The following is a 13,064-nucleotide window of genomic DNA, read 5'->3' as shown; positions in this document are numbered from 1 at the left end:
TCAAAAACTTCGAATTTTTATTTATTTTTATTTTACACAATGCAATTTTAAACTTTTTAATTTTAACTAGTTCATTTAAAATAAGGGCCAGATTTTGAGGCGGTTGCACAGAGGGCAGTCGTCATTTCCTCCACGGCTACCTGCGTACTCTTCCCCTTCCAATGTGCAGCGACACTATCCCTCGCTGGATTCGAAGTTGCTCCAGGCCGACGATGCTACGTCCCTTTTGGAGATAATCCCTTTGTCTTCCAACTTATATCTATTCCTATTTAAAGAATATCAGTATGTCGAAGAAAATCATTTAAATATACATAATTAGATTACTTCCAATCTAATAATGTATAACTATGATATATGCACATTTTATGGACGAAAAATTAAACAATTTTCCATTTTTTGTAAATTATACACACAATACAATACAATTATAAATAATGAATAAATAAAAGCAATACATACAATTTTCCACTTTTCAAGTTATCGTGGATTAATAATTGATTCAAGTTAACAAAATTAAGTGTTTGAACAAGTTATTATTATTTATAAAAATATTCTCTTACAGTGATCCTCGTATGTTGCAGTTTTTTCTAAAAAATTTCACTTTTGATCCATTTTTAAATTGTAGTGAAATAATAATTAATTTAAGTTAACAAACGTAAGTTTCGGCCCACAATGGTGACCCTTATCAGTGAGTTTTAATCAATCTGCGAAAAGTACATAACATCTTGTAGGTACGCAGTTTTACAATTGGAAGTGTTATTCTTTGGTTAATATCTCAGTTTCTAAATTATATACATTATTTAACTTAACATTTATATTTTATTTTATTAATAACTATTGATAAATCATTGAGTATAACAATGTATTTTAAGGAAATACAACATTGATGAAAAGAAATTAGAATGTAGTAGTAAAATGTTTTAAGAAATTTTTTTAAGTTGTCAGAAAACATTGCAGTCCCTTTAAAAATGAACCTGTAGTAAAAAAATGAAATTATACAAAACTTTGTAGTTGAATATTTATTTAAGTATTCTTTAAAAAATGTTCTTTTCTTACCGACAAAAAGTTTATTTTGAAAGGCGAACAATTATTGTTAATTTTACAAAAATAATTCTCATGGATTAAAAGCAAATTTATATAACTATATAACTACAATGCTCTTTTTTACAAATTTATTTTTTACTAGTGTGATTTTGGAAATGCTTTCTTTCATATAAATAATTTTAAAACAGGAAACTCAGTACATTTCAATTAAAAAAATTGAAATTATGAACAATTTGAAAAATTTAAATATTTTAAGAGACACAAAACTTTGTTAAAGGAAAATTTGTGTATAAGAAATCGAGGAAATATTTTTTTAAGTACAATGCTCTTCGCCAATCTGTATTCCTACTACTGTGAAAAAATTGGCATCAACTTTTCGTTGATATAAGGAAAAGAAAAGTTTTTAAAAAAATATTTGAATAATTATTTAGCTACAAAGTTTTTTTTTAATTTTGTATTTTTACTACAGAGCGGCTTTCAAAAGAAAAAAATTTGACTTTCACAGATATAATTCCTCATCACACCAGAAAAATTCATTAAATAACACTATTTCTCTTATACATAAAAAGCTGTGTTTAAGGGTTTTAAAACAAAGAATTGGATTTAACATACATCGCTTTTTTGACTGCAGTAATATCTGAAAACTTTTAAAAAATGGTTTAAAAATTTTATTACAAGATTTTCCTACTACATTTAAATTGTTTTTTCAGTAGTTGTTCTTTGTTATGAGATTTTTTTAAAGAATAGTACTTTCAATTGTAAAAGAGCATACCTGCAAGAAATTATGCACTTTTCAAAGATTTAAGAAAACTCACTGATAAGGATTGACTTATGTGCCAAAACGTTTGAAACAAGTCAATTGTTTTCGATTCACTTGATTCTAAACTCTAAAGACAACAATGTACATCAACAATTTCTACAAAACTAAATTTTGAGGCTCAATAACATCACCCAGCGATTATCAGTTTATCATTATTTTAAATAATATTCTCTTTTAATCATTTTCGAAAAATGCGGTTTTTTTTCTTAAATTTCCAACAGCTCTACCAACGAAACAAACAATAGAAAATTAATTGAAGATTGATTAACTCGATTGCAAGGAAATGGGTAATTTGAAAGACAAAGGCATTATCTTTTTGGGGGGCATCATATCGAGGTCCTGAAGCAACTTAAAATCCAGTGAGTGGCAGTGTCGTTGCGCAGTGGAAGGGGAAGGTTAGGCCTTCCTCGACCTGTGTTTTCAGGTTTCTGGAAAGGTGACAACTTGGTACCTGTTTGTCCAAGTCTAGTCTTAAGATCCGTAATAGTTTTTTCACTTATCCATTCGAAGATCTGAACTAAGATTGTCTTTCGATGATCATTTCTTACGATACTTTGTAAATTTATAATAATTATTAATCATTTAAACAATTTTCATAAACATATTGAGAGGTGAGGTATTTTTCAATTAATAAACACAATTTGTTTACGAAGTTAACTATGACTGTCTTTGCTATGACTCTTTCCTAAGGTATTTGTTAAATCTACAAGAATGCTTAATTATTTAAAGAACTTTCATAAGAAATTCAGAATTTGGCTATTTTTCAAACGAATAGGGTCAGTTCTTTTTACAAATTTAATTAGGAACGTCTTTCCGTTTAATTATAATAATCGCATTTTCAAGATTTATTATTTAAACTACTTTCATGAGCAAATTAAGAGTTTGGGCATTTTTGGAAGAATATGCCTAATTTGTTTACGGAATCAACAAAGACAATAATAATTTAATAATAATAATAATAATAGACAATAATGATTTATTATACAAATAAATTTCATAAACAAATTCAGAGCTTAACTTTTCTTTAGATTTTGAACCATTTGAACAATTTAAAAAAATTAATTTTTATAAGAAAATGTATGCACTATATATTTAATAATAATTAGAAAAGAAATTAAAACTTTATAATGGTAAAAACTTTCATTTTCATTAGTTTCAGTAAGTATCTATATTTATTAATCTCTTAAAGTAATTTCATAATCTCTTCAGTTAAATATTTTGCTTCATCAAGATTTTCTGTAGTATATTTTCTCTTGCAATACTTTTCTCCATAAATTTTACTGTGATTAATCAGTCGAACATATAACCAGTATTATTATCACTTATTGCGATATGATTTTTTATGTTTAAATCCACGCTGGAACAGAAGTCTCTCAACTTCACATTCTATGCGCATTTGAAATTTGTTCTTTATTAAGGCGGGCCTAACATCCGTGCATTAATTTGAGTACAATTAAATTACAATGCGGCTACATACGAGGTTATTGGAACAAATAGAAGTTATTCAAGTAAAAATGATTATTGTGGTATTTTATTGAATTTTATTTGCAAATAAAATAATTGCAAGCAAAGTAGTGATTCGCGCGCCGAGCGCGCGTATGGGCTTTTTTTTGGTTGAAAATTCGTCTTTTTGGTAGCTAGTTCGTCTTGTTGATTGACAATTAAGCTTTGTAGTTAAAAATTCAAATGCTATTTCCTTGAATATTCATGTATTTTGTTAACAATTCGCCTTGTTGGCCGATAGAATGATTTATTTAACTGAAAATTCAACTAAACGCAGTTGATAATGAAGCTATTTTGTTGAGAGTTTAAAAAAAATTAACGAATCCAGTTGAATATTCCTTCAATTCAGTTGAAAATTCATCTGGCTGATTATAAATCTATTTTGTTGAAAATGATTTTTTTAACTGAAAATGCAACTACTTCATTTTTAGTTTAAAATTTATATTTTTCAATTGAAATGAAACTATTTGTATGAAAATTGTCCTTTCTGAGTTGAACATTCCTGTATTTTGTTGAAAATTCGTCTTCTTTGTACTCTCTAAATCTGAATCAGTATATGTCTCATTAAAATCAGCGCATATACACTGCTAAAACAGTGAAATATAGCTGCTGATCAGTGAAATTTCACTGAATAACAGCTAAATTTCGCTGCCTTTCCAGCGAAATTTATGGAATACTCCTTCCCAGTAATCTACCGAGAGTCCTAGAGACTTCCCGCCTATATTTCTACTTTTTACAACCACAGGCCTGACTGTTTCAAAGGATAGTTTCCCGAAAGATGAATGGGCTAGCTGCATTACAAATTAGAGTCCCAAATATTTTCTACGCCACAGGCGTAAACTTGTCAAATTTTACAAGGAGTCGTCCCACCGCACAGTGGTCTGGAATAGGAATTTACTGTTCAAAATCGCCCACAGGTCGTATTTCTTAACCGATTTGAAAGTTTTTTTTTTAGAAATTCAGAGCAATTAATTTTTAAGAGAATTGTGGTTTGCTTTTTTAAATTTTTTTTCACAGAGCAACAATATATAAACAAATATAGTGACAAAATTGACCATTTTAGCTTTGTGAATTTTTATCTCAAGAAAAAATACGGATAGAAACTCACTATCAGCCGGAATTATTGCACATGCATTCATAGAATATAATTAATTTTAATAATATTAAACTTCATTATTATAAACAATTTCTATAAACAAATTCTTTATAAACGAGTTTTTCTAATAGCTGAATTGATTTTTCTGAACAAAAGTGATTCACAATTGTCTTTAAAGCCATTTATATACTTTAAGCTTTATCAAACATAAGCAATATAGATTGTTTATAACAATTTAGTTAACCAAGTCTCCTAATCGGCCGTTTCCTCGTAGAAAAAAATGTTTTTTTCTTCAATAATTATTAGAGTGACATTTATTGCGGTGACTAACTAACGAAATTAAATGAAAAATAATCTATGATTGTTATAAAGAATTTTTTAAACAAAACTATGATTTTTTTTACATTCAAAAAGGACGGTGTGCTACTGAAATTATCCGATAATAAACTAACAGTGATTCCAAAATTCGATATGGGACATTAAATAATAATTTGCGTAATTGTTACTAACAATTTCTGCAGAAAACTGTCCATAGCAATAACGCAGTACTTGCGTTTTTAGAAGTCACCTATCTTTCATTTGTTTTATGCAACTTCCTGAAAAATAAATGAGGAGCAAGTGAAAATAAGGTGCAATAATGCTGTACTTGCGTATTCAGAAGTCACTTATCTTCCATTTGTTTTGTACGTAACTTCATGAAAAACAAATGAGGAAACGGCCGATTAGGAGACTTGTTCAACTAAATTGTTATAAACAATCTATATTGTATATGTTTCATAAAGCTTAAAGTATATAAATGGCTTGAAAGACAATTATGAATCTCGTTTATAAAGAATTTGTTTATAGAAATGTTTATAAAAACAATAGTTAATTGATGCTAATTTTTTTGTTACAAATTATTACTTTTATGAAAAATATTAGCAACTAGCGTGAAATAAACGATTTTTTCTTTGAGAAAAAAAATAATAATAATTTGTTTATAAAAATTGTTTATAATAATTAAGTTAAATATTATTAAAATTAATTATGTTCTATGTATACATGTGCAATAATTCCGGCTGATAGTGAGTTTCTATCTGTATTTTTTCAAGAGATAAAAATTCACAAAGCTAAAATGGTCAATTTTGTCACTATATTTGTTTATATATTGTTGCTCTGTGAAAAAAATTTTTAAAAAGCAAGCGACAATTCTCTTAAAAATTAATTGCTGAGCATTTCTAAAAAAAAAACTTTTAAATTGGTTAAGAAATACGAACTGTGGGCGATTATGAACAATAAATTCCTATTCCAGACCACTGTGCACCGTTCTCCAGATGCACTAGCGACTATTTACTTGCAAAATACCGATGTGTTTTACGCCTTTGGCATATTACAAATTTAGGATGGTTTATATTTAGAGTCCAATGCCGTTTCTGAAGAACTAGCGTTTTTAAGAGTCTTAAGAGTCCATTAACATTTAACAAACAAACAAAAATAAACGTTTATAACAAAAAACGAATAGGTAATAGAAACTTTAAAATTACTCAATTTTATTATTTGTCATTTCATGACAAATAATGCTTATCTAAAATGCAATTAACGGTGTTCTTCCAAATCAAGGCTTGACTAAATTCTAATTGAATTTGCTTGAAATTTAAGAAAAATACATATATTAAAAGATTCTTGTACCAGAATCTCTGAAAAAAATGACCAACTTCAATTTTTAAAATTAGACTAATTGAGAGTGATCAAAATTGAATAATGTAATTAAAAAATAATTTTTAATTCGAAGCGATTACAATTTTAAAATTAAAAATTGGTCAAAGTTAAAGCTTTATTATCTAATGAAAATTATGTAAAATATTAATAATATTGATATTGAATAGCTTCTAATATATAGAATCTATTGAATTGAAGATCATACTCTAATTATTATTATATAAACTCCTTATCTTTAAACACAATAATGAATTTAAATTTAATAACATGGATCAAAATAATTAGGTATAATTATTCACAGTATTAATTATAAATTAATTAATAATAAAAACTGGAGATAATAAATAAAAAATTATCTTTATTATGATAACATTTTCTAGTTGAGAAAATCATTAAAGCCAAAGCTTAATTAAATAATTAATTTTAAAGGAGTAGATTTGATACATTTTTCTTAATTTATTATTTTATTATGTATGATTGTTACCAACTCCGATCTTCTCTACCGACTTTATCAAAGTGTACCCTGTCTTACCAAGTGAGTAACAGGTAAGCCACCTTTCATTTTAGTTCCCGAAAAATAACAAGGAGACAATCAGGGCGCGCTTTTGGACCTTTAATTTTAGTTCCCGGAAGGCTAAGGCAAACAGGGCGCGCTGGGGTAAGTCGGTCGAAATCAAATACACGGCATAAGCAATCTCCCACCTCACCTCTGGTATTACATAAATTTCATTTTTCAATCAAAATTAGTAAGTATGCATTAAAATGTAATAGTATACAATCATATGAAATATCAATAAGATTAAAATGATCGATTTATATTTTAAGATATATTATTAAGAAAATTAGCTTTTCTGTTAAAAATTTATATTTTCCATTTAAAAATATAACGGCTTTGAAAAAAACTCATCTTTTTGACTTGAAAATAACATATTCAAAGGAGTCGAATTAATTAAAAAAAAAAAACGAATTTCCAATCAAACTCCTGAAGCCTCAACCTAAACAGGTTAATTTTCAACGACAGTTGCATTTTTGCTCAAGAAAGATTAAATTTATGATTAAAAAGATACTTTTCGAACCAAAAAATATAATAGTTAATATTTTAAACAAAAAATGTTTATATTATAAATTAAACATTACATGATTTTTTAACCAATTAAGATTTTTTATTAAAAAAAGAAAAATATTTCAACCAAATTATTGGATTTTCTATCATAATAATATCCTTTTCAACAAAACTGTTGCATTTTTCTAAAAAAAAAAAAAAAAAAAAACATAATTTATTATTCAAATGATAAATTTTCGAACGAAAAAGATAAATTTTCAACAAAATATTTGAAATATTAATCAAAACATATTTTTCAGTCAATAAAATTTTCAACCAAAAAATAATTTTAATTTTTTCAACACTTTTGTCAAGTTGTGTATTAACTTGAATTAAGATGAATTCTAATTCAAAATTTATTACCAAACAGTTTAATTTGTAAGTAAATCTAGCATATTAAATTTTCATGCATACTTACTAATTTTGTCTAAAAATTAAACTTATCCTTGCTTTTAATGTATTGTGTAATAAATTATAAGTAAATTTTGCCATTTTATATTGATACTCTATTGGATTTTCCTTGTCCCAGTATTGGCTTCTTTGGTTCCCCCTTAAGGATATGTCCCAAAATTGGTGCCCCACTAATGGGCGACCTGACTAGCTTGAAAAATATCCAGTTATATTAATTAAATATAACATTAATAATGTCCTTTTTGTTCTAATTGATCAAATAATGTCTTAGGCACTTATTATAACAGCTTTTGCACAAAAAATTCCAATTCCTCATTTCAAAATTGTGTTTATGTTGGTTCGCTTTTTCTAACTGTCCCACTAATGGTCGGTTTGCCTTATTTCTGCCTGTTTCCACAACAACTTTGGAAGAAATTAATCTATTTGATCGGCCTTTAGTAAGTTAAACTGATCATTACTGAGGCAGTTATGAAAAACTAACTCACATAAACACAATTTCCAAATGGGGAATTGGAATTTTTTGTACAAAAACCATTATAATAAGTGACCAAGACATTATTTGATTGATTAGAATAAAAAATACATTATTAATTTTATAGTTAATTAATCTAAATGGATATTTTTTAAGCTAGTCAGATCGCCCATTAGTGGAGCACGAATTTTGGGGCATATCCTGTAGTGGGGCACCAAAGAATCCAATACTGGGACAAGGAAAATCCAATAGAGTATCAAAATAAAATGGCACAATTTACTTATAATTTATTACAGAATACATTTTTTTGTTGAAAATAATATTATTATTGTAGAAAATTCAACAATTTGGTTGATATATTTTTTTGATAAAAAAATCTTCATTGGTTAAAAGATCATGTCATGTTTAATTTATAATTCAAACGTTTTTTGTTTGAAATATTAACTATTATATTTTTTTACAAGAATTAATATATTATTGTAATTAATTACATATTGAAAGCAGTCGAATTAATTATTTATTACTGTCCCTGTATCGGATACACTTTTTACGTTATTCCAGTAATTGCGGTTTACCTTACACACACATTCGTAAAAATTGGGACAGGGGTTAAATTTAACACAAATCGAATGCCTTCTCTGATGAGAATGAAAAGTCTTGCATAATTGATATTTTACTAGTATCCGGACGATTTATACAAAGAAATTCATCCGGTCACTAACGTTCTGCTGCAGTCGGACAAATTGCTTCGGGTAAATTCATCCGGCTGCTGGTCCTCGAGTGGTACTGGCACTCGTCTGTTGTAGCCGGACAAATCTTTCATATATTCACCCGGCTACTGGCAATCTGATATAGCCGGGCAAATTGAATTGGTTTCATTCGTTCGTCTAGGTGAACATATCTCCATCACCGCCATTTTTATAGTATAATAACGTTTTTTTTTTTAATTGACTAAAGTGCTAACAGTGTGTTTATGATCGTAAAATGCGATGGTGATTAAATGACTCATACCTGTAAATAAACTCTAATGAGCTCTCGTATTTTTCGAAGGCTCTCCACAACGCGTTATTTCGTAATTTACTGAATTCACTGATAGGCTCCGAATAATCCTTTTGATTATTTTCAACATTATATGTAGACTTGATGACATTTGTTAACGGCTTTATTACATCTACGTCAGACGGCTTTTTAAGTGGTATGGAAATTAATTCAGCCATTTTTTCGGGATGACTAAGTAACCAAAATTCTGACTGTCTTCTCTGTAACTTGTTTATTATAAACGGCAAGATATTTGTATAATTTGACAACGATGTTTTGTCCTAACCTTTCCGATAACTTCCGAGAATCGCGATTCACCATAAAACACTCACATACGTAAAAGTCCTATATCGCTAGCCGCGTGAGAGGCGTCTGGCCAGGCGGTGGTCGGTCACTCAATGCCACACTAACAAGGACATAGGAAACAAGGGACTAGGCATGCCATTGCGTAGGTGATGCAATGAGGGGGGAGGTCCGCCACCTTTTGATGTCCCGCGACAAACATGCTCGTGCGCATAATCAAATGGCACATTGTAAGATGGCGGCTTTCCCCACTCATGCAATTCTCCCCCCTCCCGTGGAATCAACCCCGTTCGAACAAGTTAGAATGGCATGCCTAGTCCCTTGTTTCCTATGTCAATGCACACTAAGTACAGACTTAAGGCTAAAACATCGACATACAGAAATGGACCGGTAATGCTGTGGGGAGAACGGTTTTGGGCTCTAGAGAGAAAAAACATATGAAAGTAATCCTATCTTTTTCTAGATAAAGCTGATTGGTCAAGAATATTTTCGTTGGGTGAAGTTTGGCGCAGCACAGGACCATGCTTTGTGTCGCGAGTGCCCCAATAATGGGACTTTTATCGCACTTTTCAGAATTGATTTATAATTTATTTAATGATAATTTATTGTAAATAAATGTAAAAAATGGTGGCAGCCTGTGTAGTTTGTGGGCTTTGTCAAGACATTTACATGGGAATATGTTTTCATACGTAAGTAAAGTTATTGAATATAGTAAAATAAAAAATGTTCCAACAAAAACAAAACCTCAAAATATGAAGTTTTGTACCTGTGCAATACAAATGATTATTTTTTATATAATAGAAATATTGTTCAGATTTTTGACAGTTTTTACATTATTTTTGAACTCACAAAACGATTATTATTGTAGCATTTTCAATCCAATTTCAAGAAGAATTCAAGGTTAACAAGTGTTTAAAATAATCTATCTGAAACAGGTTATTTCACATGAATGTTCTTTAAAATCCAATGTATTATAAATACAAATGTCTAATGTATTATTTATCTTTTTTTTTTAATTAACCGTACAGAATATTTAAGCAATATCCGGGGCTACCAAATCACTTGATAGAGTCCTGAAATAGACAAAGCCAGGTTTACATATCATATGTTCTTTCTCTCTCTAGAGTCCATTTCAGTTCTCCCCAAAGCGTTACCGGTCCATTTCTATATGTCGATGGGCTAAAATGAGAACGAGTTTTAGAAATTTCTATCTCCCCTAGGTGGCGTCTGTGTTGATGCTTGTGTAGTAGAAGGGGAAGATCAGGAATATAGGAACATGGCGGACATGTAAATAACGAGTGAGTGATTATATTATTCACGTCTCCAAATTATTTACATTTTCTGTTTAAAACAAATTTACATTACTTTTAATTTTAAATTGAAAAAGAGACCGATCTGTTCGGAGTGATACTCAAGTGCTGAACTTAATGTTTCTGTTTAAATATTTTTTTCCATTTAGAATTATGGAAAGAATAAGTTGCACAAGCAAACCATTTCATGCAATATCAAGAAATCTCAATGAATTTTTTATCATGGGCTATTTCATGTTTTTTTATATTGCATAAAATGGTTTTTTTTACGTAAATTATTCTTCCTGTAAATCTAAATAAAAAAAATATGTTATAATTTGCATGGTATGACTGGGGGAGCGAGGGGAAAGGGGTTGCCGGATTAGAGCTGTAGTTTGTTCTATCTCCGATAAATGGCGCCACTCCGTTACATTAGTTAGTTCATATTCTTTAACATGGGACTGTACGCAGTGTGCAGTTTGACTAGCGGAGTGAGGTGCGGGGAGCGCAATCGCTGCGCCATCTCGCGTATACTCCTAAGGGGATCAAAGTATGTTTAGACACACTGGCCATTGCATGGACATAGGAAGCACGGGACTAGGCATGCCATCATAACTTTGGCGAGCGGGATTGAATCCACGGGAGGGGGAGAATTCCATGAGTGGGGAGAGCCGCCATCTTATGATGTGCCATTTGATTATATGCACGAGAATTTTGGCCGACAAACTGTGCATGAAAATATAAACATGTGGGCGCTGCCATGTTTGTCGCGGGACATCAAAAGGTGGCGGACCTCCCCCCTCATTGCATCAGCCCCGCAATAGCATGCCTAGTCCCTTGGTTCCTACTAGGCAGTCTGATAAGTACCTGAAAATTCTAAGAGATGGCATTAGTATTCACTAAAGTGAACCATTTTCGTCGAGCTTGATCCTTCAAATGACGGCTGTCAAAACTTCAGCCATTTATGTTTATGCATTTACAAGTTACAGCACTGAGAAGCGACTAACCTCCGAGTTTTTTTTAATATGGAAAAATCTGAGTTTCGAGTTTTGATCAAGCACTACTATCTTCGCAAGAAAACGATATCCGAGACCAAGGCCAAGCTGGATAAGTATTACCCGGACTCTGCACCATCGATTGGAACGATTCATAAGTGGTTTACCGAGTTTCGTTGTGGTCGTATGAGCACAGTTGATGCTGAACGATCTGGGCGCCCAAAAGAGGTCACTACATCAGAAAATGTCGAAAAAATCCATGATATGATGTTGAATGATCCCAAAGTGAAATTGAGAGAGCTAGCTAATGCTGTAGGCATATCATTGGAACGTGTGGGCAATATCGGACATTCAGTTTTAGGCATAAAGAAGCTCTGCGCGCGATGGGTGTCGCGTTTGCTCACAGTGGACCAAAAACGAATTCGTGTGACAACTTCCCAGCGGAATTTGGCATTATTTTCGCGTAAGCCGACCGAGTTTTTGCACCGATTCATAACCATGGATGAAACCTGGATCCATTACTACACTCCTGAATCAACGCAACAGGCAAAACAGTGGATTCCACCGGGCCAAAGTGCTCCGAAGCGTCCAAAAACGCAACAATGGGTCGGAAAGGTTATGGCCTCCGTATTTTGCGATGCACATGGCATAATATTCGTGGACTATCTTGAAAAAGGTAAAACCATAACCGGAGCATACTATTTATCATTATTGGACCGATTGAAAATCGAAATCGCCGAAAAACGACCGCATTTCAAGAAGAAAAAACCGCTTTATCACGACAATGCGCCTGTTCATTCATGCTTAGTTGCACAAGCAAAATTGCATGAAATCGGCTTCGAATTGGTTCCTCAGCCACCGTATTCACCAGACCTGGCCCCCAGCGACTATTACTTGTTCCCTAACCTGAAGAGATGGCTCACCGGTAAGCGTTTTTACTCAAATGAGGAGCTTATAGCTGAAACTGAGGCGTATTTTGGAGACTTTCCGATCGAGTACTTTTCGGATGGTATCAAAAAGTTAGAAAATCGTCGGACTCGCTGAATCGACCTAAAAGGAGAGTATGTTGAAAAATAAAACCGACTTTGGCCAAAAAAACGTCTCCGTGTTTCATTTTTCAGGGACTTATCAGACTGCCTAGTATGTCCATCGGCCATTGTGAGTGACCACCGCCTGCTTCTGGCTAGTGATTCCAGGGTGTCTAGCGAATTGGATAACCAATATTCAAGGACATTTCAAGGATTTCCAGGACTGAAAATGATATTTTTCAAGGAACAATTTTTACAGTTAAAA

At 31.2% G+C, this 13,064-nt stretch overlaps 1 protein-coding gene across 2 annotated transcripts in view; it reads right to left on the bottom strand.

Annotated features, from left to right (window-relative positions):
* The window catches only part of LOC117181447 (programmed cell death 6-interacting protein), a 106,304-nt gene extending 96,701 nt beyond the window's left edge, over positions 1–9,603 (bottom strand). The window contains exon 1 of one of the 2 annotated variants that reach the window (XM_033374105.1): positions 9,158–9,603. In XM_033374105.1, coding sequence (XP_033229996.1) covers positions 9,158–9,363 — 206 coding nt within the window. In that variant the 5' untranslated portion in view covers positions 9,364–9,603. The remainder of the gene's footprint in view (positions 1–9,157) is intronic. The other variant, XM_033374104.1, reaches the window with a different exon arrangement.
* Positions 9,604–13,064: the final 3,461 nt, after the last annotated feature.

This window comes from Belonocnema kinseyi, chromosome 10 (assembly GCF_010883055.1).
Source record: "Belonocnema kinseyi isolate 2016_QV_RU_SX_M_011 chromosome 10, B_treatae_v1, whole genome shotgun sequence".
Classification (NCBI taxonomy): Eukaryota; Metazoa; Arthropoda; class Insecta; order Hymenoptera; family Cynipidae; genus Belonocnema; species Belonocnema kinseyi.
Note: the sequence above shows the minus strand (reverse complement) of the source record. Positions and strands in the feature narration are given on the sequence as shown.